Source organism: Amorphotheca resinae (genome assembly GCF_003019875.1).
Source record: "Amorphotheca resinae ATCC 22711 unplaced genomic scaffold M430scaffold_7, whole genome shotgun sequence".
NCBI classification, from domain to species: Eukaryota; Fungi; Ascomycota; class Leotiomycetes; order Helotiales; family Amorphothecaceae; genus Amorphotheca; species Amorphotheca resinae.
Window position 1 is genome coordinate 125230 of NW_020194477.1, and position 26171 is coordinate 151400.

A 26171-nucleotide genomic window follows, 5' to 3' on the forward strand; every position below is an offset into this window, starting at 1 on the left:
ACCAACTCCCAAGACACTATACATGCTCCTTCCCAATCATTGATGCCAAGTATCTTATATCTGCAATCGACGATAAGGGTGATGTGAAACAAGTCTCGATGCGAGAGACCTCAGATTGAATCCCTTCCTAGTCATCTTCATCGAGCCCTAGCTTTCTTCTCTTCGCTGCTAGCGCGTGACGGGCCTAGATGGCTGATACTGAAGTCCGGGCGATATCACCCTCGAGAGCTGAAAGGGTTGGAGAGGGGGTCGAACGTAATCTTTTTCGAGATTTCTTCGATTCATTACGACTCAGAATGTATTCATCGTTATCATCGGATGATAGATACTTCAACCAATGGCTGCCCCCACCCCCCCTTTGATGTGCGGGGGTATTAAAGTCTGAACTATTAGTGTTGGCCTCCAGTTCTTACCCAGTAAGTACTTTTCGAAAACGCTCGAATCCAATCAATGGATTATTGGTAACAAGAACCTTCTATTGGAGGAGAACAAATCAAGGGAACGGCCCTGGGTCATATACGCGTCTGTGCAATCGTGATATGCTTTAACCCTATCCTCCTAGGTTTGAATGCTGTGCCTCCCGAGCAGAAGAACGGAGGAAGAGAAATTGACATGGCAAAACACTGCTCCCTGCACATCAAGATCTCTCTCTAAGCCAAGGATGGTGATGAGCTTGCTCGGTCGTGAGCCGCTCTTCTGGGAGCCAGCAGAGCAAACACCGGACGAAGTTGAGGAATTGCTCCCTATCGTCTCCAGCGAGAGTATTGGCAAGAGACTCTAATGTCTTCTCGGTAGGTAAGGGTACGGGACCCCTCCATTTGCCTAGATCAAAGCAAGTTCGTCAGAACAGGCGGGCAGGATAATATTAGGGCTTGCTGCCTGTGGTACTTACCGTCTTCATCCCAGTACTTACTTGTCTCCTTGCTCCTGTTTAGAAATTCGGGCGGTGGCGGACCAAGGAGGGCCGTCATCGTTGCAAGATGATGGGCGTCATTCCGCTCTTCACATTCATGGTCGTAGACGCAGAAGAGATTTTCACGTTCAAGAAGGTCCCAGGCCTGGCGTAAAAGAGGAGTCAGCCTAAAAGAATAAAACGATGAGAAAGATCCCATACTAAGAGTCCCACACTCCAGATATCAACGGCATTTGTCCATTTCATATTGAGAATAACCTCGGGTGCTCGATATTGCACCGGCATGGCGTCCCCGCTGTGCTCGTTACCAATGCGTGCTCGCCCTAAGTCGCAGATGGTGAGCGGCCCTGCACCTCCCAGCATATACCGAGAGACGTAGATGGTGGTGTCGCCGATCTGCTTCCTCGCCGATGGCTTGCAGATCTCGTCGTCTTCGACCTTGGAGAGTACCGAATCATTTGCAAGAGCAATAAGCAGATTGTCCGAGTGGAGGTCTTATTGTTTGCTGGTCAGATGGGAATGTTCCATGCTGAAGTTGGGTAGGTACTTACCAGTATGGATCACGTCTGCCTCATGGAGGAAGTTCAGCCCAGTTAGAACTTGGTCGAGAGCGGGAACAACAAGGGGCTGCTGGAAGACGCCATTCTTCTGCTTTTTCTGCAGAGTTCTCAAACTCATGCCCAGAGGCGTCATGACAAAAACGTCGTGTTCACCACTACGGCTCTTCAGCTTGAATGAATCTTCGAGCCATCGAATGTGTCTCCGCCCCGAGTGCTCCATTGTGATGCCAGCCAAGTGCCGATAGACCTCGAGCTCTTGGTTATGTTCCAGGATATTGACATGCACCTTGAGCACCCAGTATACCCGGTCTCTGAGCCGACGTCGAAGATATTCAGTAATTCGGGCGGTTAACATTGGAGGGAAGCAAAGCATACCTGAGATCACGGCACAACCACACCGTTGAGCTCGTACCGTAGCCAAGCTTGGCAACTACCTGGTAGCGGTCCTTGATGACTGCGCCGATTCGCATAGGATAATACTCGTCGCGGCAATAGAAGGGCAGTCGCTCCTCTTCCACTACTTGAGACGGGTCAATGACCTCGAATCCGCTCGACGGGAACTCGCGTGGTAGGAGCAGTTTTTGTGAGGCCATGACGGGCTGCGATATCAGAGCAGATGAGTAGCGGGACAGCCGCGATGATAGAAATGGACGAAAGAGCCGTTTCGCAAACATGTTTGTGAGGAAGAGTCTCTAAATTTCCGTGTTGACTGAGGTACTATAGAATAAAAGAGCTACCGAAAGGAAAAAAGAGCCTCAAGAAAGAGTAAAAAGAGTAAAAGAGGAAGGCCGTTCTATAGAGGATCTAATATTTCCTATCTACTATCTAGCGGGGTCAGTCGTCAAGGTATATAGTGGAATATTGATATTTTGGATTTCCGGGTCTTAGGTTCATCGGGCACTTGACACTGCTGCTGTCTACGATACAAGAAGTCAGTCACAGCTTGGGTCAGAAGGAGTAGAAGGCACCCGTCGATTATCCTCTCGTTTTAATCTAAAATGCCCTCAAGCTGCGAATCCGCAAGCTGAGCCAGCCATGTGACTATGTCTAGCAAGGAAGCATTATTCCAACAATTGCCTTTCGCATTACAAATTACTCTTCCTCATTGCTAAAAACGACTTTCGCCAACAAAAGCAAAGGCTTCTAGACCGCATCCGTCTCCTTTGCCTCGGTCACTTTTTGACCAGTAACGTCCTCAATGATCTCTGGAGCGAGAGTTCCCTTCTCCGTCAGACCCATGTCGGCCGCGAATGTCGAGTGTGGCACCCATTTCGCTGACGTTCGTGGTGTGGTCTCCTCAAGCATACGGTCAACCTGTTCCAAACTCAAACCCTTGGTCTCAGGGATCAGGAGATAGGCATAAACGAAGCAGGCAGTGCAGAGAGAGCCCCAGATGAAGAAGACTCGCGACTGCAGGTTGGCCTCGCCCTTGTCGGTCCCTACCATGTAGGGGGTGATGACCGCGATGATGCAGTTCCAGAGCCAGTTAGAGGCAGTCGAGAGGGAGACACCACGAGAGCGGATAGGGAGAGGGAAGATCTCCCCGATGAGGACCCATGCGCCTATGACCGTTAGTACAGCTTCTAAGGAGGGTGATACAGAGAAGACTTACCCGGACCCCAGGTGGAAGCGAAGAAGAAGATATAGATACAGATGAATGCAATCTGGGAGGAGACAGCCGCGTTGTTGCCCTTGCTTGGCTGACCAGCGGTCACACCGACAATGGCCACAATAAACTCGCAGATCAACATTCCAAGCGCACCAAAGATAAGAATCGTGCGGCGGCCGAACCTCTCGATCATCCAGAAGGAGAGCGGAGTAGAGCAAACATTGACCAGGGTAGTGATGATACTGATCAAGAAGGGGTTCTTGATGGTTTGTAATTCCTGGAAAAACGTTGTGCCGAAGTAAAAGATGAAGTTGATTCCAGTCCACTGCTGCATCATCTGAAGGGAGGTACCCAGGATCGTGCGGCGTAGGTTGGAGGATGGGTTTCGAAGTCCACCGCGGAAGCAGTTGTACCAGGAGGTGAAATAGCCACTGCCTGGGATAACCGACAGCTCGTATTCGTGGTTAGCGACAACCTCAGCCAGTTCTTGCTGGACGTATTCGGAACCTTCAGGCTGACCGCGAAGCAGGCTCAGGGCGTGCGTTGCCTTTTCCAGGTTGCCCTTCTTGACGTAGTAACGAGGGGACTCGGGGAGGAAGAAGAGACCGACTCCGAGGATCAAGGCCCAAAGCATCTGCACTCCGATGGGGATACGGTAGGAGCCAGTATCGGTTCTGTCCTGGGTGCCGTAGTCGACGCAAGAGGCAAGCAGGATACCGATCGTGACGAAGAATTGGTAGCCAGAAACGAGAGCTCCCCGGATCTTCTTGGGGGCAATCTCAGACATGTAGAGAATGATGATAGCGGAGACGAAGCCAACACCGAAGCCTGCAATGAGACGACCGGCGACGAGAAGACCAAAGCCGTGAGAGGCGGTTTGGAGGATATCACCAATGATGAAGATGATACATCCTGCAATGACAGTCGTACGGCGACCAAACCAATCGGCAAGATCACCAGCAATGAGGGCTCCGAAGAAGGTACCGGCCGAGAGAATAGAGGTGATGAGAGACTTCTTCCAGGCTGGCAGGGTGAAAGCAGCCTTGACAGCGTCGCTGGCACCGGGAGGAGGGATAGGAATACCGGTAATCATATGTATGAAATAGTTCATTCCCATCACACCTGAGACATATCCAGAGTCATAACCAAAGAAGATACCGCCAAAAGAGGCAAATGCACACATCAGGTATGCCTTCAAGGTGACGGGGGCCTCGATGCGCGAGACATCGGCCGTCGCGGCCAACACGGCGCCGCCTGGCATGGTGAGGGAGCTGCGATTGGGTCGGGGAGGGAGGTTTCCTAGGGAAGAGAAGATTGAGTGAGGATAAGTTGAGGAGCAAGAGGTTTGAGGTTAATAGGAGGAGGCAAAGGGAGGAAGGGTCTCCAGGATTGATCGAGGGTTGTCGAGGATCAATGGATCGGAATGGGGGAAGAAGAAGAAGAAGAAGAAGAGACGAAGAAGGCGGGGTGGGGAGATGGAGGGGAATTTGTAGTTCTCGTGGCAGGAGTAGTGGAGTCGTGGAGTGCCGCGGAGAGTTACCTTGAGTTGGGGTCAAAGTCTGGATGGTTCAATTGCAGCAGCATGGGGAGCCAATGCTAACCCAGCAATGTCCAAGGGACGCCTCCGCAACTCTGCACGTAACTCAAAGCATCCTCGTCCCCGTCCTCGTCCTCGTCCCGTCCTGGAGTCGCGTGCTGGCGAGCAAGGGAGCCGTCAACAAAAGCCAACAACGCCAACAGGGAACCACGAGGAGGAGGATTGCTGGGGAATACGGAGTCTCTCCACGCTTTCCAGGGTCGCGCCAACCCCAGCTCGGCGGGTGAGCTGGGGTCGGGGATGCTAAGGTTCTGACGTGCAGGGGATTCCGGGGGGATATGAAGGATGAAGGGTGAATGGTGAATGGTGAATGGCGAATGGATGTATCCCATGTAACGTGTAGTCTCTCGTAGTCTCTCGTAGTCTCTCGTAGTCTCTCGTAGTCGCTCGTAGTCTTTCACCCGTAAGACTGACTGCGCAACTGCAACGCCAACTTCGATAAAACCCGGAAAAGTCCCAGGGGACAGGAGTCAAGAAGCGCCCGCAATATCAAAGCGTCCTTCTAGACGTGCCGCGCCCTGCCCAAACGGACCGATTAATCTGCATGGGTTTGTATTCTTGACTTCTCTTATACGGACGAGGCGTCGTGGGATCCAACGTCCAAGAAGCCATCGTCGACGGTGGCGCTTACCGCGTGGATTGTACTGGAGTCTGGAGTCTGGAGTCTGGAGTCTGATGATGATGACAGAAGACAACGTTCAAACAAGCTTAACCCGAGCCTTGAACCGGTGGCCAGGCAATAGCGATCGCCATTCCGCGCGAGGGGGGAGGTTAGACATTACATGGTCGTCGGCTCAACTCTCGAGGAACTGGATCATTGACCGCTCTGCGATGCGATGCGCTGCGATGCGATGCGCCTCTTGTCAGCTAAACATCACAACATCACAACTGATTCGAACCTCCCTCTCGGCCCTTATTCGGTGAGGCGGTCCGTCGATGTTCCCGAATCTCACGATGCTGGTATTATTGGTGGTGTTTGTTTCGTACAGACCAGGAGGATGGGATCTACGCTACCTTACCTAGCATGGGCTCCCTCGCCAGGGGAGGGTAAATAAGGTACATGCTATAGTATCGCCGGTCTTTTTTAGTATTTTCTTATTTCTCATTTCTCATTCATCTCAAAAAGTACTTCGCAGTCGACTTACAACAATACTCGTGGGTAGTAATTTTTGTAGAATTCTTTCAATTTCTTCGACATAACCTGTCCCCCCTTGGTCCCACGTACGCAAGGTAGACCTGCAAGAAAAAAGTAAAGCCATGGTTGGCGACACAGGACAACCTTGGCTAAAAATCAGTAAAAGCTCTCCCTCGATTTACCTACAAAAAAGGTTCGTTCCCGGCCTCAGTCGCCACTAGTCAGGGGAGCCATGCTACGCCAGATCCCACAATACCCCCGCGACTCCATACAGCTACTCCAGAATCCAAACAAAAGCAACAAAAGTACGGAGGTATTGCGGAGACGACAGAAGCCACCGGCCACTGGTCATGGAACGATACAGTAAAGCGGTAACTCATTGCAATTCGCCCGTATTTGCCCGTCTGGGGAGAGCGTCCTGTGGAGAAGAACGTGGTCCTTGACACATGTTGGACTAACGATGTTCCGAAGCCCAGAGTCCAGACCTGCTTGCTTTCCTTCTCTTTCTCTCTCTCTCCTTGAGCAACTAACAAATAGATATTCCATCACCTATACATCACGCCTCACCACCCCTCATAAACCCTTCCTCAACTTCCCCCAGCTATCACGCCCACAATCCAAGCTGGATGAAGCTGAAGCTGAAGCAACAATACAGATCACGAGGCCCCGTGACGGACGCTCCGCCGCTCCGCCGCAGCGCCGCGAAAACCGCCCCCCCCCCAACTTTCAAGCCTCCACCCCGCGCCCTCGGCTCTTCTCCTCCCAATCACCAAGCCTCCCGAGCCCGCGCGCCGAAGGAGTGGGACCGAGGCTCTCTGGATAATATGGAGGGACCTTCTTTTTTGCGCTGCCTTTTCCCGCTAGGGTTATGAATGAGTCGCCGACTGACCAATTATTAGTTAATCGATATATTTCGGCGGCGGTGGACGGCGTCGAGAGGTCTGGATCATGAGATTGTGAGATCGCGAGGCCGGGTCGTGTCGGCGGCTTTGTAGAGAGCGGCGAGCGGCTGGGAAACTTGGGGTTGGAGGGCACGAGATGCTCGGGTCATGGGAGCGGAGTGTGACCTTCTCCACGGGGCTGACTGCTTGTTGGTACGATGGTGGAGGCTCCAGGACATCATCTATCTGGTTTGCTGCGATGTACTCGATGTCTAGGCACTATACTCACCGTCATACCCAAACCTGGATTCATGTAGAACACGAGACAGACTTACTTTAGAAGCAGCTTGCCCTCTCGGACAGAGACTCCAACAGGCCTCTCCGCATAAACAGAAACAGAAAGCTGCAGTGGCTCCTTCATGAAGGTTCAGATCTCCTTACGATTCCGGGTCTGATTTCATATAGATCACGTGATCGTCCTCAGAAGATGAAGTTTATCCCAGTCAATAATTCTGTATCATCGCGTTGATACGCGTCAACGGCTCAAAACGGGCTGTACGGGCAGCCGTACCTGCCGAGGCATCTTACCTTCTCTTCTGTCACCCTGCGCGCAATTCAGCTTCTCAGATTCCCGATTCGGTGCATTCTCGAGCATATTATCTCATATATCACAGGAACAGCGCGCATATCATGACAATATACCCTACAGTAGTCGATCTCTACCCCGGAACAAGGCCAGAGGCGAAACGTACCTCACCATCTCGACCGGGAGCTTATGGCCAGGCTTCAAGGGACAGTAGCCAGATCCGGCTTTGCTGCTATGCCCCCACGAGATGTTGTATGCTTACACTCTTCCGCAGTCGCGGGGCAACTCTTGAATCTGCACACTATCAAGCAACCGAGCATATCAACCGCGCAGTGATCACCACGCTTGGTATAAAAAGACATGCGGGAAACAGAGCAGAGGAAGGTCCGAAGGTTCAGATCGCATGTGACTCGAGGCTCGAGATTCGATCTGCCCGCTACTTCCTGCACGAACGCAAGCCGTACCAGGATCGCAAGGATCCACAGTAGCCTCCATTCTGCAGGCAGACATTTCTTGGGTCCCCCTGTCTGCAGTCCGGACTGTGAAGGTGCAGTAGACCGTATTATAATTATACAACCAGTGGATAATTGATCGTCTTCACCTACCTTTCGACTCGCACCCCAAAAGGCTCAATTCTCAGGGGCAGAAAATATCTATCTGATAAACATGATACAGGTAATGAATCTCTCATATCTTGCAGGTCATTTAACCGAAGGAGCACGAACTTGCTCTCTTATACTAAAGGAGAGGAGGGATTTCAAGAAAAATGTGTTATAATGGGTGAAATCAGGAAGAAGTGAAAGCCTAGAGTAACTATCACTCTCGACAGACTCCACATGCGTACGCGATACGTAAACGTCAAAGTGTAGAAGACGACCTACTAAATCCGCCAGGCATCGACAGTGATCCCGCGAAAGGCTCCACGAAGTTGAGCCAGGTTTCCTTTCTGTAGCCAATGTGGCTACCAGAGTAGCTGGCACTGCTGGTTTTATCGTCACGCTTCCAAAAAGTCAATCGGGAAGTGCATCGCGAGCATGCTGCACAGAAGCATATTTGTTCACAGCATCTTAATTGGATCCTCGATTATTTTCCGAGAGCTTCCCGTTTGCTTTGTGAAACAGTTTGGATCTCGAAAATTATATCTCTTTCAGACTTGTGGATCTGGCACTGATTTCCTCAACGGCTTTGACAACAGAAGGTATAGTATTTTTGTGGAGATTTCTTCTAAACAGTCTTCAACTTTGGAAGAAAACCTGTAACTAAAAATCAAGCTCTGTTCAGCAGCATGATATGCACCCACTAGGGAGTTATCGCCGCTTCGTGATAGTTCATGGGATCTCATCAAAGCGGATCTTGCGATGAAATTAAAGCTCGAGAAGAAAATTTTATCTTGCATTCAGGTATGGGTCCAGCAAAGGATTTCTGCAGAATTGTGTGTAAATCATCTTAGCAGAATCAAGCTGGAAAGAATTCAAAACAATAAATAGAATCGTGGATGAAGCGATGAGGCAAATGAAGCTGGACATCCGAATCGCGCTAGTTCAATTTGTTATCGCCAAATCACGTGCCTCAGAATTGTAAGCCCAGAAAAATGACAATGCTTACAAACAACACAGCTCCACCATCCAAAGTTCTAATGTCAACACATAATCTTTCCTTTGTCACAACTGTCTGTCAAGCTCATTACTGCGTATAATTCCTGCCTTCACCATGTACAAAAGCGCCATTCGCGCGGCGCCCCGGCGTATCCTGCCGTCCCGATCCCTCCTGAATTCCAGCCCTGCCAGAAGATTCCTTAGCACAGCACCGCCGGCGGAGAAGAAGAGAGGCTGGACGAGCAGCGCTGTGAGATGGGGCTTGGCTATTGCGGGCGTCTACTACTACAACACAAGTAGCGTATTCGCAGAACAACCAGAAGGTGAGTGCTGAATCGGATCTTCATTGCGCGGATGCTGACTGGAGCGGAAGCGGCCATCCACCAACTCGACGACTCATTACACGCGGTTCAAGAATCCGATCAGCCGACCATAGATGCGATCGTGGAGGAGAAACGACGAAGACGCGAACAGCAAGCCGCCGAGGAACAACAGAAAGAGCAGCTGGCCAAGGCAGCGCTGGCCGAGGAGGAACAAGGCCAGGAGGGCGAGCAGGAGGGCGGTATGGATGGGTTAGAAGATGAGGCCAGTTCACAAGGCGCGTTTAACCCGGAGACTGGGGAGATCAACTGGGATTGTCCATGTTTAGGAGGCATGGCGCATGGCCCTTGCGGCGAGGAGTTCAAGGCTGCGTTCAGTTGCTTTGTGTACTCGAACGAGGAGCCCAAGGGTGTGGAGTGCATAGAGAAGTTCAAGTAAGTTTCATTGGCAGGACTCTGTGATCGCAACTAACAACAATCAGGGGTATGCAAGATTGCTTCCGCCAGCATCCCGACATGTACGGCTCCGAGTTAGAAGACGACGAGGATGAGGTTGAGGAAGAGCTCCATGCCAGAGAAAACGCTCAAGCTTCTGAAGAGGCAAAGGAGGCAGCGCCTGCCGAGCGGTCAATCCCAGCTGTACAGAAAGAATTACACCGCGACAGTGAACACACCGAGCCAGGAGATGCGCAAAAGATCGGCGACGAGGGTGGGGAACTGGTTCCAAAGGCAACACACGATGCTACATCATCGAACAAGAATTGATGGTGTCCGGCTTGTATAAGATGTACCATACAAAGATTCCACATGCATACAGAGGCGTTCTATGTAGACTAACGAATAAAGATCTCCTAGTATATAAGAGCACGTTGAGAACGACGTTGATATTATGCCAGTGGGCACTCGGAAGTATGATCTACCTATATTCATGAATTCATGAATACATACGTCAATTCACACAAAGGCACAAAGGGATAATTGGTACCTTTACCATTAGCTGTACCTAAGATGCTTGAGATACCTGCGGCGATTACCTCGGCTGGAAACCGATCAGGTGATCTGCTGATTCAGGATTGTGCCTGCCCTGTGTGACGTAGTTGGGCTACTGAGTTGAGCCGCCTACGTCAGTGTTAAATCCCGCTTGGAGCTGGTTGGATTAGTTCACATGCAAACCAGGCACACGATCTCAACGTCACGATCCCTTCTTTTCCCTCAAACTCTCCTCTTCTTTCTTTAAGAACCGCCTTTATTGCATTCACGACTCCTCATACGAAGAAGACATCTCTCGAATACCAAGATCTCCAAAGAAACCAACATGTCGTACGCTGCTGCTGCTGCCAAGGGCCCCAAGCAGTCCCCCGAGGAGGTACTTTGATCTTTCTCTACCTCTCCCTCTGTCCCTCCCTCTCTTTCTCCCTTCTCTTGAAGCTTTCCTTTCAGATGTTCCAAATATGACAGTAAGGCTCTTGAAAGCTTTATCCGCAGCACATTAAATATCAACACACTCTTCGTTATGACACCCCACTGACGTCAGAGAAATACAGAAACGCGCGCCCACTCCCCCCGAAATCATCCCATCCGCAAGCGCCTCGACCTCCTCCCTGATCGATGTTGATACCCCTTCCGTTCACACCGTCTCCTCCGACTTCTCATCGAAGCCTGTGAAGACAGACACCCAGCAGTCGCGCATCGAGCACGAAGCTGAGCAGGTTAAGGCACGTGCAGAAGCCGAGGCCAAGAAGCTCGCTGAGGAGGAGAAGAAGGCCAAGGCCGAGGCTAAGAAGGGAATCAGCCGCTTGGAGGCCAATGGCGATAACCCTGTAGTTGTCGGTAATGCGATTGCCGTTGTGGCGCTTAGTGCTGGGTTGGGCTTCGGTGCGTACAAGAAGTATGCGGCTGGGGAAATGTCCTGGAAGATCGCCGGTGCCTGGTCTGGTGTGGTAGGATTGTTCGTTATAGCGGATTACTATCTGAGCACGTGAGTCTTTGCTGCCCTTCCCGCCTCTGAAATGGTTTGCTGATCAACTGTGGTGGCAGGTATCTCTTCAAGAACAAATACCCACCGAAGAAGTAGAGGTTGATTGATACCTTTTCTGGGATGGTTTCTTAGGGTGGGGGTTTGTTATTACTGCGTTCTATTATCTTCTTCTGCTTTTGTGGACACTCAGCTCTCGCGTGCCTGGAATCGATTGGTTGGATGAAGGACAGTGGCATTTGACGGTGATAGATTCTAAACTAATTCAAGTGGAACTCTGATATCGCCGCAATTTAAGCTGATGCAAGTGCTTTTATGTCTGCCGATGTCGAATTCTTGAATCTGATCTACTCCGTATACACAAGGGACTTGGAAGGTATATCTTCTCTTGCGTTTATATGATCTTCTTCCCCGCAAGATCACAGTCCCCGCCCTACCCCATGGCGTAATATTCAAAGAAATGATACAGGACAGTCGTAGTCTCGGGTCAAGAATTGTGGTATGTATCAACATTTAAAAACGCGGAATCCAGCCCTGAGAAACCAACGAGGCCATTAACATTCATGAATAGTTCTCTCGATTCATCTTTGTGTTTTCGAAATTTGAGGATTTCCTGAATGTTCTATTTTCTTTTATATCAGAATCGTGATGGAAGCTGAGGATGAGAAACTTTATATATCCTAAGGTGCTTTATTTCGTTCCTTCCCCTATATATGATTTCCTACCTACCTACCTAATCCATGATGTATATATACATCCCCCCTTACCCTTACCTCCCTCTCAAAAGGAAAGAAACAACGATGAGCACATCTCACATACCTACATACCTACTCACCCAACCCGAGAAGAAAGCAACCTAACTCAACTCAACTCATCCAACGCACCAACTACCCCAAAACCGCATCTGCATAGCATACTAGCATCATTCTGGGTATTCTTGCAAGCAAGCATGTCTATGCATTGTTAAGCAGCTCAGAACTCCAGACTCGCGTTCCGAGGATTTGAATGACGCTCCGCGGAAGATTGCGACGGCTGGAACGCAGGATCCGGAGACGGTTCGGAGGGGGAAGAAGAAGAAGACGCCAGACTCAGGATCTTGTGATCGGGAAGACGGAACGTGTTAGGGGTTGGATATGGAGGGTGATCAGGGCTTGCGACCGCGAGACCGTGGGGCGTCTTTAGAGGAGCAGGAGGAGGTGAGGAGGAGAGAGGAAGCGAGGAGGGGAATTGATGGTTTGTTTTCTCTTCCCCCTTTCTTTGTTTCTTCCTTTTCCTTTTAAATGGGAGGATTTGTCTTACTGAGAGCACATACGAAAAGAAGTCCCGAATAACCCCTACTATACCGATCGTCTCGCCCCTCGCATTACGCCTCCCCTGCGCCCTACACGACCAGTAAATCCGGAAGCCTACTATGGCCCTATTCCCGGTTCTCAGCAGGAACCTACACGTCCTAGGACCCCTGTGCTCCCTATCTTCCCTGAACTCCCGCCCCGGCCTGTACTCACGACGCCCCGTAATACCCGGGCGTTGCTAAGTAATCCGCAGCAAGTGCTCGCGTATGAGAGCGTGGATGAGGTGAGGCGCCGGGGAGAGCAGAATGAAGAGCCTGATGATGCTGCGGATTCGCGTTCGCGGACGAGTGGGAACTTTAACGACCCTGGGAACTTGGCGGCGGAGGAAGAGAGGAGAAGGTTGGCGCATGGCATGTATGATGGTGTGGCTCCGGTTGCGATGAACGAGCACTCGAGGGAGCAGCTCTCGATGGATCAAGCCTCGAGGGAGCAGCACCCGATGAACCGGCACTCGATGGATCAAGCCTCAATGAACCAGCACCAGCACCCAATGAACCAGCACCCAATGAACCAGCACCCAATGAACCAGCACCCAATGAACCAGCACCCAATGAACCAGCACCCAATGAACCAGCACTCGATAGATCCAGCCTTAATGAATCAAGCATCGATGAATCAAGCCTCAATGAACCAGCACCCAATGAACCAGCATCCCATGAACCAGCACTCGACGGATCAAGCCTCAATGAACCAGCACCCGATGCACCAGCACCCGATGCATCAGCACCCGATGCATCAGCACCCGATGCACCAGCATCCAATGCACCAGCACCCAATAAACCAGCACTCGATGGAATGCTGGTTCGTCGGGTGCTGGTTCATGGGGTGCTGGTTCATGGGGTGCTGGTTCATGGGGTGCTGGTTCATGGGGTGCTGGTTCATGGGGTGCTGGTTCATGGGGTGCTGGTTCGTCGGGTGCTGGTTCATTAAGGCTTGACCCATGAACCAGCACTCGATGAATTATACTCCGATGAATCAAATTCCAATGGACCAGGTTTCGATAAATCAAATTCCAATGAGCTATATTCCGATGAATCAAACTCCCACGAACCAGGTCCCGGTAAGTCAAGTTCCAATGAACTATATTCCAATGAACCAAATGCCAATGTACCAAGTTCCGGTGAGTCAGTTCCCAACGAATCAGGGGATAGGCCTGGCTCAGGGAACGAGTGGACTGAGGGTGAATGGTTTTTATGGGGGACCTGGCAACGAGAATAGATTTGTGACTCCAGCTGTGAGAATGCCAACAACGGACCAGCAAGGCCTAGGACAAATACAGAGAGGCCCATCTGAGTATCGGGCTGCCGACACTCCAATGTTTCCAAATAACCCCTTGAAGCCGCCGCCGATGACAGGCCAGGGCACCCCGCCACAATATTTGGTAGTTCAAGACCCTGAACCAAGAGCCAAGGGGTTATTCGATGAGAGCGAGAGAAGGAGACAGCACATGATAGCGAAAACTGACCGCCGGGTGAAGCATGCTGAGCGTGAATTGCAGAGCTATCAAGAGTCGGGGATGGCATCACAGAGACACCAGCATCGGGTGCAAGACAGAATACCATTACTCTACCGACAGAGAGCTGAAAGAGCAAGACCAGCCCGAGACGAGCCGGCTTTCAGGAGCAGCCCCATGCCACCGCCCTCCAGTGAGGCATTGCATATGGGATTCGATGGGACAGGGGAACAAAGACAGCAAGAGTTGGAGAGGGGGCATAGCGAGGCAAGATCAAGAGACCAGTCATACATGGAAGAAAGAAGAGAACCAAGAGGATAGGAGAGGGGAAAGAGCAAGTCAGCGAGGCTGGATATTCGTCAGGATGGATACTCGTGGAGAGAATGAGAGGCAAGGCGATTTTTCTTTAAGGGGCATAGAATAAAGTATGGCGGATGGCTCCAGGAATCCGTTCTTGGAGACGGGAGGTTGAAATGAAGGAGTCAGGGGTTTGTTGATTGTGGTATTATGAGGAAGGATACTATAGATTGGTACCACGACTGGAATACACTACGATCCCTTGCATTCAGTCGACTGGGACTGTGTTTGCAGTGACTGATACTGTATTTGGATTCTTGCCACTTGACAGTCTCATAGTGTGAATAAAGAGAGAAAAGAAGGCAAATAAAAAAAGGGCAATAAACCAAGCATTATCGCGATGTGTCAAATCAAACAGCGCAGCGGATGCAGGCGATCAGCGTTTGATCCTCGTCTCCATAATCCAGCGATTAAGAGCATATTAATACTGAGGACTTGTAATTAAAGGGGCTCACTTCGAGTATACCTGCCTTTGTTTGTGAGAGAGCCGGGTGTATGACAGATCATATAACCAACTCTGAGGGTTGATTGTTGCATGTCGATTCTTTGCTTTTTGTTCTCTTCTCTCCGCGGCGGATGGCAAACACCAACAAACCACACGCCGAGAAGGGAATAGAAGGGTCGGAAATCCAAGAGAGAAAGGAAAAGCAGGAAGAGCGAAAGCTAAAGGAGAAGATTACCCACCGCGTATCTCGCCCACTAACTATCCTCGGAATCCGGAATGCATCGACCATGGCGATCTGATCTGTAAGGCTTAAGGCTTCTCCTCTCTCTCCACCACCGGCGCGCCGTCGATATCTTTTAGGAGATCTATCCGGAATGCCCCCCGTTTTTCCAAACAATCCGCGACGCCCGATACGCCGTACACTGTCGCAAACAAAAAGCTTCGGTCGAACGAGCCGGGCGCCAGGGATTTTCTAGCGCACCACGGTTTGGAACGGCGTTGGAGTGGGAACGAGCAACGATCAACGACCAACGAACCATCAGCGATCATTATCATTGGCCCGCAGCTCGCTGGGTCGCAGAGCGTAAGAGCGAGTGTTCTTGTCGGGTGTTGCGTTTCAACACCCAGCTTTAAGTTTCAACAGCCATGCCGGGTCCAATCCGGACCTGTGCGGATCCTGGTGCAGTGCAACTCTGCGACGAGGGGGCGCTTCAGATATAGTAGAGAGCGTACAGTGAGTATCCTTAGGAGGCGTTGTGTTTGGGGACTTGCGGCGGGTGGCGCTGGGAACTTGCTAGGGGAGCTGGACCGACTATGGACTGTCGTGCTATAGGATCCGGTTTCGAGTTTCCCTCTCCGGCTGGATCTCGACGGTTGATGATCTTTTGTCCGCTGTGGATGGGTCAGAGAAGAGGCCGCCCAGAGAAGGGCAAGTCTCGCGATGAGCCAAAGGACAAGAGCCTGTACTAAGAGGAATCAGAGGCTTCTGGACCAGAGACTAAGCACCGCCCATCCATCACTAACACGCGTCGGTACCAGGCAAAACGTCTTTGCACGGTTACAACTTCTGTACGAATATGTACCTCCGCATGTGTTGTGCTGCCGGACAGTACCTCTTCTTCGTTCAGGAAGAGCCACAAGATCATCGCCGCGTCAGCCTCAGCTAGAAGATCTGCCGCCCTCACGATACACCATCACCCCTGGGCCCTGGCTATTTACTCTTGTATACTGGATCCCAGGTATTCATGGCCCATGGAATTCCCCTGGTGCCCCCCTGAGTCCCTGACTACTGAAGCGACAAGCGAAGGCCAGACTCCAGACCTCCAAAACCTCCAACCAACCAACCAAAAACTTCAACTCCCTTCACTTCTTCTTCTCCACTGTCACTTTGTACCCACTGCTCCCTCCAACTTCTCCCGCAGCATGGGCAGCACGGACAACGCCCTGAAGAGGCGCCCCTCCCATATAGCCTCGAGTCCGACGTCTTCTGGTTCGTCCTAGACCCTTCAGTGCATTGAAGCCACCTCCCCCACAATTATGCCGCGCTCTGTGTTTGGTGTCTCTTGCCGGCCATGTTTTGCCTGGGACGGGTAGATCTCGGTAGGTAGTATAAGGAACTCGAGCACTGCATGTGCGGAAAACACTCTCTGTCCTTCTTCTTCTCTTTCTCTTTGAGTCCATCCATTTCCCTTCTGTGTAGCTGGTCTCCCCCCCGTCCTATAGCCAGCTCTCGTCCTTTCACCTCCCCTTCTTTTCGTTGTATTATTTTTTCCCTCAGAAGTTGCATTGGGGCGGGCCATCATTCTTTTTTTATTTATTGTATATGTGCTGAGCATCTATCTGTCTTTCTACGTCGAGCTTTTCCGCAGCTGTCGTTCACGCGGGAAGTCGAACTACCCCTATCCATCCGTACTGAAGAGCTACCACCTGGTGTGGATCATCTTCAACATGCCTTCTTTTCTTCAGACCTTCCTCCTCCTCGCTCTCGTCTCCTTCGTTCTCGCCGCTCCCTTCCCCGAACAGGTCCAAAAGCGAAGCTTCAAAGTCGAGCGGGTAGCAAACCCCCACTTCAAGCGGTCACTGGGCCACAAACGGGCTCCTGGCGCTGGGCCAAGAGCGCTCGTCAGAGCATACAGGAAATTTGGCATGCCCCTCCCGGAGGCCCTGGGTGCCATCATCGCCAATGCGGGCGCGGGTTCTTCAGCAGCTGGGTTAGCTACTGAACTGTCAGACATCCTGGGCGACGGTGGAGAAGCAGGATCAACATCCAAGGGCAAGGAGAAGGGCAAACCCAAGCTGAGGCCGTCCCCAGCGCCTACAGGGCTACCCTCCGCCGCGCCTCCAGCGACTGGCGTACCCAAATTCAGCAACAGTACTGGCGGGGCCGGGAGCGTCGCAAACACGCCTGAGGCCGGCGATGTCGAATACCTCGCGCCAGTCACGATTGGAGGCCAGACAGTGAACATGGACTTCGACAGCGGCTCCTCGGACCTCTGGGTCTTCAACACGCAACTCAGCCTGAACACGCTGTCCGGGCATATGGCCTACAACCCGGCGCAGTCCAGCACCTTCCAGCTGCTCCCAGGCTCGACCTTCAGCATCTCGTACGGCGATGGCTCAGGCGCCGCAGGCAACGTCGGCACTGACACGGTGAACATCGGCGGGGCCACCGTGACAGGGCAGGCCATCGAGCTCGCCACGGACGTGTCCACGAGCTTCGTCACCGACACTCAATCGACGGGCCTCATTGGGCTCGCCTTCAGCAAGCTCAACACGGTCAAGCCGGTGCAGCAAAAGACCTTCTTCGACAACGCCCTCGCGACGCTGCCCGAGCCCGTCTTCACGGCCGACCTCCGCCACAACGCCGCCGGCACCTACGAGTTCGGCGCCATCGACTCGACCAAGTTCTCGGGCCCGCTCGCCTGGACCCCCGTCAACACCACCAGCGGCTTCTGGCAGTTCACGTCGCAGGCCTTCGCGGTCGGCGGCGGCGCCCCGAGCACCAGCGTGCCCGGCGGCCAGGCCATCGCCGACACGGGCACCACGCTCATGCTCGCGGACCAGAGCGTCGTCGATGGCTACTACAGCCAGGTGCAGGGCGCGGTGAACAATGCCACGGTCGGCGGCGTCACGTTCCCGTGCAGTGCGACGCTGCCGGATCTGCAGATCGATGTCGGAGGCACGATGGCTACGGTCCGCGGGGATGATATTAATTTCGCCCCGGTGGATCAGACTGGTACTAGTATGTCCCTCCCCCCCCCAATTCTCTTCCAACCCCTCCCTCTCTCTCTCCAAACAAAACATTCACAAAATTACCCAAGAAAAACAACTAGCTAACATATATCCCCAGCCTGCTTCGGCGGTCTCCAAGCCACGACCGTGCAGCCGCAGATCTACGGCGATATCTTTTTCAAATCAAACTTCGTCGCTTTTAACGGCGGGAATAACAGTCTCGGGGTAGCTCCGCATCAATAGTTTTGTTTCCTCGGGGGGTTTTTTGCTTTTTGTTGGGATGGGTTGGGATGGGATGGGTATGTGTGCGTAGAAAAAGGATGGGAGAAGAAAAGAAGGAGGTGTGATTGATGGATTGATTGATTGGTGATAGATGGGATAAAAAGATGAAGAAGAGGATAGAATAGGAGGGTTGTAGAATCCTATACCATACCATACCATAACATACCATACCATACCAATACCTAAGGTACACAACATATTTATAAAGATATAACCATAAATAAACGTACCTACCTTATGCAATGAAATGCCATACATGAAATGAAATGAATCATCACGACAAATGGATGGCAATCAACAGCTTGCTTGCTAAGGTAAGGTACGCACGGCTCACTCACTCACTCACTCACTCACTCACTGACTTACCTACTTCTTCCACAGACACAGCAAGGAAGCGAAGGAAGGAAGGGAACAGAAATGAGAGAAAACGCGGGTATTGATTTAAAAAAAACCACCACACGCACAAGGCCGAACTGATGATCCAGGCTTTGTAGATGGTAGATGATAATGCAGATGCAGATGCAGATGCAGATGCTTAGTTGAAGATAGGATGGAAAGAAAACCAAGTAAGTAAGGCAAATCCGGACTCCCCTCCCCTCCCCTGCCCACCCAATTTCCAATATATATAGAACTCCGTAACGTGGCGATGGTGATGTTAATGAATCAATCAATCAATCAATCAAATATACAAGATCCCTTGGGGATCGGAACAACGCGGGCTATGCACGCCCAGCAGCGACCCGCGGGGAATAACTCAGCACGACTTCTTCGTCGTCACTGCTCGCGTCACTCATCTCGTCGAGTAGGCGATCGAGCGCGTCCTCCCTGCTTCCGTCGTCTACTCTGTCTAGCTTGCTCGTCCTTTCCACCCGCGTCTCGCTGCTGTCGTCGGTTTCCGTCGTGATCTCTTCAAAACCTACTCTCCTACCCTGAGCTCCGCGCCCTCCTCGTTCCTGCGCGTTGTACTCTACTCTTAGAGGATTCGGCTGCGGACTCGCGAGGTTCGGATTCGGTCTCGCCCCGGGAAAGGGAGCGTGTCCCATGGTCCCTGAATTGCCGGGGCTGCTCATGAACAGCAGCGTCTCGATCGCGTCTTGTTCCTGGATTGTTTTCTGAGTAGGGGTTTGCATCGGCTTCTCTCTCAGATCCGCGCGGATCGGTGTGCGAGGAGTAGAGGTGTTGAGGGGAGAATTGGACCCCTGGCCGGGGATTGCAGGTGGTTTGGCGAATTTCGAAGCGTGTGATCGGCGCGAGTTGGTCGAGGGTCGGATATCGGCCGGGGGTGCGAGGAAGGCTTTGGTGGTGGGTGGAGATGCGATGTAGGAACGGTGAGGGGGGACGCTGGAAGAGTGGTCGCGCCAGAAGGACTCGTATGTCCTTAATGATGGCTCACTTCTGGAGTACAAGTCGAAATCCTCTGTAGGGGCTTGCATTAATGGGTGCATCGGGTTGCGATTCTGGCCTTGGAGAGCAATCATAGTTGCGCGTGGCGACGCAACGTGATTCCTGCGCCCGTGTAATGTCGAAGTCGATGATGTCGGCGATCCAGCCTGGGATGCCAGTGACTCCACCTCTTCAATTGTGTTGGATTGCCATCCATTGTTAACTTTGACCATTGCGTAAGATAAACGCGTCCGCAGTTCCGCAGACAGCTGGGCGGAGTTAGTGAGTGTATGTCATGAAATAGGTAATCCACCGCTCACCTCTCCAATTCTACTACTCGTACCAGAAGATATATTACTGACGGCGCTCGTGGTCCTTGAATGACCACGAACGCGAAATTCGCGGGGGCTGGCTGGTGAAGGCGGCTTCACCTGCCCATCTGCTGTTCTCTTATGCCCCGCAGTTGAAGCAACGGCAATGTTCGGTCGCGCCGCCGGGGGAGTAGCCATCGGTTGCTGAGCAGCAGCAAGCTGCGAGAGTTGCGATAATTGGGAAATCTGACCATCCTGAGTCGTGCCTTGGGAGGAGAAGCCATCGGAGGTCGAGGTCGGCGGCGTCGACACGCCGTCATGTCCATCTGCCGTCGACTGCGAGTTGTTACTACTCGACGTCGACTGCAGCGCTCGAGCTGTGCTGCTCTGGGATTCCTGGCTTCCTCCAGCGTTCGACGTGGTCCCGCCAGATCCTCCCATGTGCTGGGATTGTTCCTGCGCGCCGGCCGCGTTCTCCTCCCTCGCATTGCTCTTCATGTCGACACCCGTCGCGTTCGGATCTGACCGCGATGAGGCGACGTTACCCGCGGAAGGCTGGCGGCGATGCGGAGACTGGGCGACCTGATTGAGGGCAGCAATGGCGACTTCGTGAGGATCCATCAATGATCCGTCTTCCCCGAATGTTCCCTCGTGAATGAAGCGTGCGGCGGATGCCCGTCCAGATGTCAATCCGGCAGAATGCGCTCTCGTCTGGCAGGCCGAATGATCGTGGCGGTACGGTGCCGGGGTGACGGGGCGCGGTCTGGCAAGTCGAGCAGTCGAGGGATTCCCACGCGTTGCTTCGGGGGCACAGAGGTGAAAGGGATGGCCAACTGCTGATGTTTGAGCCGCAAGGGTCTGGCAACAACAGACGGGGCGAGAGACGATTAATGATGCTGCGTTGAGCGGAGAAGTTGTATCTGGACTGGCTGGTCGTGTCGATGCGGGAGAGGTGCGCACGTGATCCCCCACTTGATGCGGCACGCGAAGTCACGGGAATGGGCCGCGATCTGGGCTGACGACGAGACACGGAGAGAGGGCAACGATTTCAAGGGTCGGATGGGAACGGAAGAGCGTTGAAGAGGAAGTGGTTGGGTGTATGAGTACTTCTTTTCAAGTTAAGCATGGCAGAACGGTGGTATAATGGTTCAATTGGCAATACTGCCTCAGCTCCTCTACACAAATCTCCTCGTGCTCCCACCAAGATCTATAGTCCCCCCTCTGCGAGTTGTTCCCACCGTAAAGCTCTAGTCCTCCTTAAAGCAAGATGCCGTTTGAATTCTCGTAGGACGAGGCTCGCGAAAAGGGCCCCATAATTGATCCCTGGCGCCTGATTTCATCCGCTGAATTTCTAAAGCAGCATGGATCGAGAACGTATATGATAACTCCTCAATCTTCAAAACTAGGCAAGCCAGGAATACCTCCTCATGTATAGAGGGGAGTGGTGCATTTTCTATGTGCCGATTAGCAGGAAAGACCGTGATAAACATTAAAGAGAAATGTAGAGAGAGGTCTTTACCATTTGCAGTCCTAGACACGTATATGTTGCCGTCAGAAGAGGCAATATAGATCGCAGTATCTAATCTGCTGCAATCCTTTAAAGCCCATTTCCCGTGACGTTCGTCTCGACCTTCGGCATGGTGAAGGAGCGACGCATTTGCTTGCTTCAGCATGGCACTGGATGATATGGTTCCAGGACCCCAAGTTCATATTCATCAGCCATCAATACCCGTCGACATTTTACCCCCCTTGGCCAACTCAATCAGCTTCTCTACCAACATTCCCGTCGCGCGCCTCTGGACATCACCTCCATCAGAGATGCTCGGCTCTGTCAGCTTCGCCTTGCCTTCCGCACCAAGCACAAAAGAACCACACGCAATCTTCAAGATCTTGACGCTCTCATGGCGCATATCCAAAGCCAGATGCGTATGGACATAGCTCGTCAACGCATCCGTGAACGGCTGAGGGTTCTCCTCACCTCCGTTCCTTGCAATCCTCTTCCCACTCTGCACAAGACGCGGCAGGTCCTCTCTCGCGATCAGAATATCAATAGTCTTGAGCGACTGATTCACAGACGGCAAGTCGAAGCCGATAACGACCTGCACATCCTTCAGGATCTTCCGTAACGCCTGACTACTCTCCGCCAGCTCCACAGCCTCCCCATCTTCCCCTACCAAGCAATTCGTAATATATGACTCGAGAGCTGAAGTCAGGTATCCTCGCCCGAGAGCCAGCGCCGAGACACGCGTATCAAACGTACTAGCCAAGAACCCCGTAAACGTATCTCTCAGCGCGCCCGGCATGCGCGTCAACAGCAGCGGAAAGCGCTGGAACCCCTCCTCTATATCCCGCTCCTCTCTCCCCCGCAGCAAGAAAGCCGCGTATCTCGCCTTCTCATACGAAACCACCACATGTATTCCCCTCCCCTGACCAACAACCTCCATCTGCGTCTCGTCCCCGACATCGCCGTCCCAGAACTCCTCGTCAACTAATACCCGCCAAGTCACGGTCTGTAAAGCGCCCACGCGCGCCAACACGTCCTCGTCTGATCCGAGCCCGACTCGCACTCCGCGCAGCACATCCCCGGCGAGCAGATCGCGAAAGCGTCGCGCGTGCGCGAGCAGAGAGGCGTTGGTCAGAGGTCCGCTGTGGCCGATATACAAGGGCGCGAGACGGTGCAATGTGAATGTCGTGTTGTAGAGGGGATATGGTTCTTGGTATGAAGCGTCCTCGGTCGCCATTGTCTATCCCTGACGACGTTGTGAATGCTCGATGTGCAGGGTAGTATGATAGATTCTGAAGATTACTCTCTTGAAGTCGCGTCGCGTCGAGGGGTAAGTTTGACGCGTTATCTTGCGCGGTAGGTCTGTTGGTTCGTTATTCTGCTGCTGGACATGGCGAGCTGTATATGGAAATGCAGATATGTATCAAGAATCGGTTAATAAGAGACAGCGAAGTTGGGTGTTAGAGGTCCTTCACTCCAGGCGGGGAGTTGGCCATCGTCGATGTGATCTCTCGCTTATTTAGGGGAGGACTAGCGCGAGAAACTACCTAGGTACACAGCGAGCGCAGCTATAGGTACTTCTGCGATCCTGGAGGGGCAAGTGGTTATAGAGTAATATTGGGATATTGTGGGTAACAAACTATTTGGTTGTTGTTAATGATCCTATCGAGGGGTTTCAAGCTTTGTATGTGGTAATTATAAAACTCCCGTTTGGATTCAGCGGATATCAGCGAGTGCTGACCCACGATTCAACTACATGAGATGAAAGGGCCGCATAGACAGGAGTGTTTTCTTCTAAGATCTATGAATTCACCGCTAGCTAATTCAGTCAGCAAGTCCAGTTCCAACCGGCAATCACAAGTCTTCATATTTGCAAACCCCTTCCTCCAAGCCCTTGATCTGCAAGGCCAGCATCTTCGAGTACCATCGGCAAAGCGCCAGATTCCCGCCCATGAACCAGAACCCAGGATGTCCCGTTTTCCTCCACATGGTTCGGATCTCGCCTTCTTCATCAAAGCCCCAGACGTCCTTCACCTTGTCCGCGACCTCGTCGCCAAAGATCTTTCGGCACTGTGTTCGCATGTTCAGATACCCCGTGGCGAAGACGATTTCGTCAGCTTCTAGGATTTCGCCATCGGAGAATTTGAGGCCTGTGGGAAGGACTTCGGTAATCTCCTGGCCCTGCTTGACCTTGATCTTACCGTCGATGATCAGTTGGGAACAGCCGACGTCAAGATAGTAACCGCCCCCACGTTGCAGGTACTTGATCCAGAGACCGCTCCCCTCAGGACCTTTGTCTAGCTTGAATCCCGCTTTCTCGAGACCCTGGAGTAGTTTCTCGTCCGTTTTGTTTTGTCTTTGTGTCATGGCAATATTCATACGCTTGGCAACTTGGTTGGGAATGCTGTGAGAAATCATATCGGCGTCAAAGGTTGGGGGGCTGCCTTCACCATATAAGGGGGACAGGTCCTGGAGATTAGTCTCTGCAGATACGACAAATGTTGATGAGCGCTGTATTATGGTGACGGCGTAGCCGTTCTCATAGAAGTCTTGCGCAATATCGTGGCCGGAGTTGCAGCAGCCGACTACAATTGCTTTTTTGTTTTGTCCTTGAGAAGGAACGGCACCGGTAAATTTCGACGAGTGAACGAGCCGGGCGCCTTTGAATGTGGAGAGCCCTTTAAGGTGCGAGGGAAAGTTAGGCTCTCCACTGTGGCCGGTTGCTTGGATTACGTGCTGACGAATATCAGATCTGGGGTACTGGTGGGGAGGATGGAATTACCTTTGGATGGAAAACGCGAGTCTCTATCTTGCCATTATTAGAACGCTCTAAGGTTATCGTCCACATCCCAGCAACCTCATCCCACGAGGACTTGGTGATATTTGTCTTGGTCCAAGCATTCAGCTCCAGCAGCTTCACGTAAGATTCGAACCAATCACCAAGTTTGTCTTTCGGTGTGAAGATAGGCCAATGTTCTGGAAACGGGAGGTATGGAAGATGGTCGTACCAAACTGGATCATGAAGGACCAACTGATGGTAGCGACTTCGCCAATTATCTCCGATTCGGTCTTCCCGGTCGATAATCAAGGATTTCACACCTAGCATCTTCAGTCTTGCCGCCACCGTGAGACCAGCTTGTCCAGCACCTTCGGAAATCAGTCAGCAAATGTGTAAACAGAGATTGGTCCGCTCACCAAGAATAAGGACTGTCGGCTCCTCTCCATCCTCAAAGTTCTCCTCCGCCTTTCGTCGATCCAACCAATTCTTCCTCGAGACATGCTCCCCATGCTCTACCCCGTTTGGTCTCCTCCTTCCCACCGTCTCCTCAAACCCCTTAAGCCCCTCCAAGAACGTATAAAGCGTGAACGCCTTCCATGACCCACTATCGTGGACCAGCCTCACGATCCCCCTACCGTGTCCGACATCAGTCTCAAGGGTCAGGAAAGCTTGAACAATGTGCACTTTGCCGTCACTACCAAAGGACAATGCCGTAGGAGAGCGGAACGCGGTACTTTTATCGAGGCTCACTGATTTGAGCCGGCATCCATTCTCTGATTCCTTGAGCAGGGAGATGATTTTCTCAGGCCCTTGAAGGCAGTGAAAGTCCCAGGCGAGGCAAAGCTGGTCTCGCCAGTAGGATTCGGGGAGGAAGAGGTCGGAGATGCTGGCGAGCTGAAGAGTTCTGAGGACTTTGTTGAAAGATCCTGCCCATGACTCCGCTATGCTGTTGGCGTCCGTGGGTGGTGGTGATTCGATAGGAAGAGTTGCGGGACGGAGTGGAAAGGAACCAGGCTCAACGCGTTCGGAGGACGGGACGTCGACCGGTGTTTGAGTGGCAACGCTTCCCATTGCGGTAATGTGTTTGCTACAAGTGATTCTTAAAAAGTATGAATCTGATCAGAGTGAGGAAGAGTAGAGAAGAATAGGAAAGGATGAGAAGATGAGAAATGAGAGATGAGATGAGCAGATGAATGATAAGAGTCTGTAGATACGATGAATTTATGAGACGAAGAATAATGGGAGAGAAGGAACGATATGTAATCCACACTGAATGTAGTGTAACTCGATGCACTGCACGACGATAACGGGAAAAAGGAAGCTTTTCCGGAGGTTCACTGAACTATCTGATATTGGGTGGTTTAGCAATATACGATGTGATATCAATCATAATCATATCATGATATGGACCTTCGACGGGATCATGGGGGAAGACGAGGGGAAGCGGGGAGGAATGGGGTTGGCGGGGTTGGTTGATTGGCGAACCTCGGCAGAGTTTCCCTCGTGCTAATGTTATACCGAAAGACAATAAAGTCAACAACTCATTATTGGAGTCGGAGTCCTGAGCCGTTCACTGCGCTTCGTTGGATATCGAATATCCAGAGCGTTGTGGCGTGCGGCCAGACTCATCCATGCTTCTATACACATCAGCACAAACAACTGCACCGCCAGCAAAGGCCGCCCCAGATCTCGTCAGAACTTCCGCCTCTGGCAAACACGTTGCACTCCCCCTGCCCCTCCCCCTCCTCCCCACCACTCCGAGTGTAGTATCGATGGTGTCTCATACTAAGGAAACTCCGTATGGAGTCTAGAATGATTGATAATCTCCTTGCCCAACCCGGAAATAATGGGGTTTAAAGACTTCACTCATCCATAGGTCGGTCCCCGGCAAAACTATCTGATA

The 26171-nt window shown here is 52.0% G+C and overlaps 11 protein-coding genes across 11 annotated transcripts; 5 read left to right on the forward strand and 6 right to left on the reverse strand.

The window, feature by feature from the left end:
- Positions 1-637: 637 nt before the first annotated feature.
- Positions 638-2066, reverse strand: M430DRAFT_103665 (hypothetical protein; the record flags this gene model as incomplete). The annotated part of the gene is made up of 5 exons (XM_024860874.1): positions 638-822; positions 893-1058; positions 1115-1407; positions 1465-1784; positions 1849-2066. 5 exons carry the CDS (start codon positions 2064-2066, stop codon positions 638-640), a joined length of 1182 nt encoding a protein of 393 aa, XP_024720028.1.
- Positions 2067-2187: 121 nt separating this feature from the next.
- Positions 2188-4510, reverse strand: M430DRAFT_245331 (hypothetical protein). Its single transcript, XM_024865079.1, has 2 exons — positions 3086-4510; positions 2188-3035 (listed from the first exon to the last, which is right to left on the reverse strand). Exons 1-2 carry the CDS (start codon positions 4341-4343, stop codon positions 2617-2619), a joined length of 1677 nt encoding a protein of 558 aa, XP_024720029.1. The 5' UTR covers positions 4344-4510; the 3' UTR covers positions 2188-2616.
- A 2016-nt stretch (positions 4511-6526) lies between these two features.
- M430DRAFT_58998 (hypothetical protein) lies at positions 6527-7791 on the reverse strand (the record flags this gene model as incomplete). The annotated part of the gene is made up of 5 exons (XM_024868770.1): positions 6527-6974; positions 7284-7299; positions 7448-7479; positions 7544-7575; positions 7746-7791. The coding sequence occupies 5 exons, from the start codon at positions 7789-7791 to the stop codon at positions 6714-6716; spliced, it is 387 nt and encodes a 128-aa protein (XP_024720030.1). The 3' UTR covers positions 6527-6713.
- A 1200-nt stretch (positions 7792-8991) lies between these two features.
- On the forward strand, positions 8992-9961 carry M430DRAFT_103974 (hypothetical protein; the record flags this gene model as incomplete). The annotated part of the gene is made up of 3 exons (XM_024860893.1): positions 8992-9199; positions 9250-9631; positions 9679-9961. 3 exons carry the CDS (start codon positions 8992-8994, stop codon positions 9959-9961), a joined length of 873 nt encoding a protein of 290 aa, XP_024720031.1.
- A 425-nt stretch (positions 9962-10386) lies between these two features.
- On the forward strand, positions 10387-11482 carry M430DRAFT_121917 (hypothetical protein). Its single transcript, XM_024861826.1, has 3 exons — positions 10387-10562; positions 10741-11174; positions 11234-11482. Exons 1-3 carry the CDS (start codon positions 10512-10514, stop codon positions 11268-11270), a joined length of 522 nt encoding a protein of 173 aa, XP_024720032.1. The 5' UTR covers positions 10387-10511; the 3' UTR covers positions 11271-11482.
- A 1540-nt stretch (positions 11483-13022) lies between these two features.
- M430DRAFT_245380 (hypothetical protein) lies at positions 13023-13465 on the forward strand. The gene has a single exon (XM_024865082.1). The coding sequence runs from the start codon at positions 13029-13031 to the stop codon at positions 13458-13460; it is 432 nt and encodes a 143-aa protein (XP_024720033.1). The 5' UTR covers positions 13023-13028; the 3' UTR covers positions 13461-13465.
- Positions 13466-15295: 1830 nt separating this feature from the next.
- On the forward strand, positions 15296-16502 carry M430DRAFT_245391 (hypothetical protein). Its single transcript, XM_024865083.1, has 2 exons — positions 15296-15706; positions 15758-16502. The coding sequence occupies exons 1-2, from the start codon at positions 15592-15594 to the stop codon at positions 16276-16278; spliced, it is 636 nt and encodes a 211-aa protein (XP_024720034.1). The 5' UTR covers positions 15296-15591; the 3' UTR covers positions 16279-16502.
- On the forward strand, positions 16503-18405 carry M430DRAFT_245392 (hypothetical protein). Its single transcript, XM_024865084.1, has 2 exons — positions 16503-18019; positions 18128-18405. Exons 1-2 carry the CDS (start codon positions 16726-16728, stop codon positions 18250-18252), a joined length of 1419 nt encoding a protein of 472 aa, XP_024720035.1. The 5' UTR covers positions 16503-16725; the 3' UTR covers positions 18253-18405.
- Positions 18406-18750: 345 nt separating this feature from the next.
- M430DRAFT_35300 (hypothetical protein) lies at positions 18751-20896 on the reverse strand. Its single transcript, XM_024866713.1, has 2 exons — positions 19995-20896; positions 18751-19943 (listed from the first exon to the last, which is right to left on the reverse strand). The coding sequence occupies exons 1-2, from the start codon at positions 20604-20606 to the stop codon at positions 19011-19013; spliced, it is 1545 nt and encodes a 514-aa protein (XP_024720036.1). The 5' UTR covers positions 20607-20896; the 3' UTR covers positions 18751-19010.
- Positions 20897-21533: 637 nt separating this feature from the next.
- Positions 21534-22953, reverse strand: M430DRAFT_245404 (hypothetical protein). The gene has a single exon (XM_024865085.1). It carries the CDS (start codon positions 22724-22726, stop codon positions 21701-21703), a length of 1026 nt encoding a protein of 341 aa, XP_024720037.1. The 5' UTR covers positions 22727-22953; the 3' UTR covers positions 21534-21700.
- A 302-nt stretch (positions 22954-23255) lies between these two features.
- On the reverse strand, positions 23256-25527 carry M430DRAFT_42546 (hypothetical protein). The gene is made up of 3 exons (XM_024867563.1): positions 24685-25527; positions 24272-24636; positions 23256-24225 (listed from the first exon to the last, which is right to left on the reverse strand). Exons 1-3 carry the CDS (start codon positions 25337-25339, stop codon positions 23344-23346), a joined length of 1902 nt encoding a protein of 633 aa, XP_024720038.1. The 5' UTR covers positions 25340-25527; the 3' UTR covers positions 23256-23343.
- Between the last annotated feature and the right edge of the window lie 644 nt (positions 25528-26171).

Coding starts and splice junctions, on each gene's coding strand:
- M430DRAFT_35300 (XM_024866713.1), bottom strand. CDS start 20,606: ATGGATCCTCACGAAGTCGCCATTGCTGCCCTCAATCAGGTCGCCCAG. Junction 19,944..19,994: donor CGAGTAGTAGAATTGGAGAG/GTGAGCGGTGGA, acceptor AACTCCGCCCAG/CTGTCTGCGGAACTGCGGAC.
- M430DRAFT_245331 (XM_024865079.1), bottom strand. CDS start 4,343: ATGCCAGGCGGCGCCGTGTTGGCCGCGACGGCCGATGTCTCGCGCATC. Junction 3,036..3,085: donor CGCTTCCACCTGGGGTCCGG/GTAAGTCTTCTC, acceptor TAACGGTCATAG/GCGCATGGGTCCTCATCGGG.
- M430DRAFT_245380 (XM_024865082.1), top strand. CDS start 13,029: ATGAACCAGCACCCAATGAACCAGCACCCAATGAACCAGCACCCAATG.
- M430DRAFT_245391 (XM_024865083.1), top strand. CDS start 15,592: ATGGACTGTCGTGCTATAGGATCCGGTTTCGAGTTTCCCTCTCCGGCT. Junction 15,707..15,757: donor AAGAGGCCGCCCAGAGAAGG/GCAAGTCTCGCG, acceptor AAGAGGAATCAG/AGGCTTCTGGACCAGAGACT.
- M430DRAFT_121917 (XM_024861826.1), top strand. CDS start 10,512: ATGTCGTACGCTGCTGCTGCTGCCAAGGGCCCCAAGCAGTCCCCCGAG. Junction 10,563..10,740: donor CCAAGCAGTCCCCCGAGGAG/GTACTTTGATCT, acceptor AGAGAAATACAG/AAACGCGCGCCCACTCCCCC. Junction 11,175..11,233: donor GCGGATTACTATCTGAGCAC/GTGAGTCTTTGC, acceptor CTGTGGTGGCAG/GTATCTCTTCAAGAACAAAT.
- M430DRAFT_245392 (XM_024865084.1), top strand. CDS start 16,726: ATGCCTTCTTTTCTTCAGACCTTCCTCCTCCTCGCTCTCGTCTCCTTC. Junction 18,020..18,127: donor GGTGGATCAGACTGGTACTA/GTATGTCCCTCC, acceptor ATATATCCCCAG/CCTGCTTCGGCGGTCTCCAA.
- M430DRAFT_245404 (XM_024865085.1), bottom strand. CDS start 22,726: ATGGCGACCGAGGACGCTTCATACCAAGAACCATATCCCCTCTACAAC.
- M430DRAFT_42546 (XM_024867563.1), bottom strand. CDS start 25,339: ATGGGAAGCGTTGCCACTCAAACACCGGTCGACGTCCCGTCCTCCGAA. Junction 24,637..24,684: donor GCCGACAGTCCTTATTCTTG/GTGAGCGGACCA, acceptor TGATTTCCGAAG/GTGCTGGACAAGCTGGTCTC. Junction 24,226..24,271: donor CTCGCGTTTTCCATCCAAAG/GTAATTCCATCC, acceptor GATATTCGTCAG/CACGTAATCCAAGCAACCGG.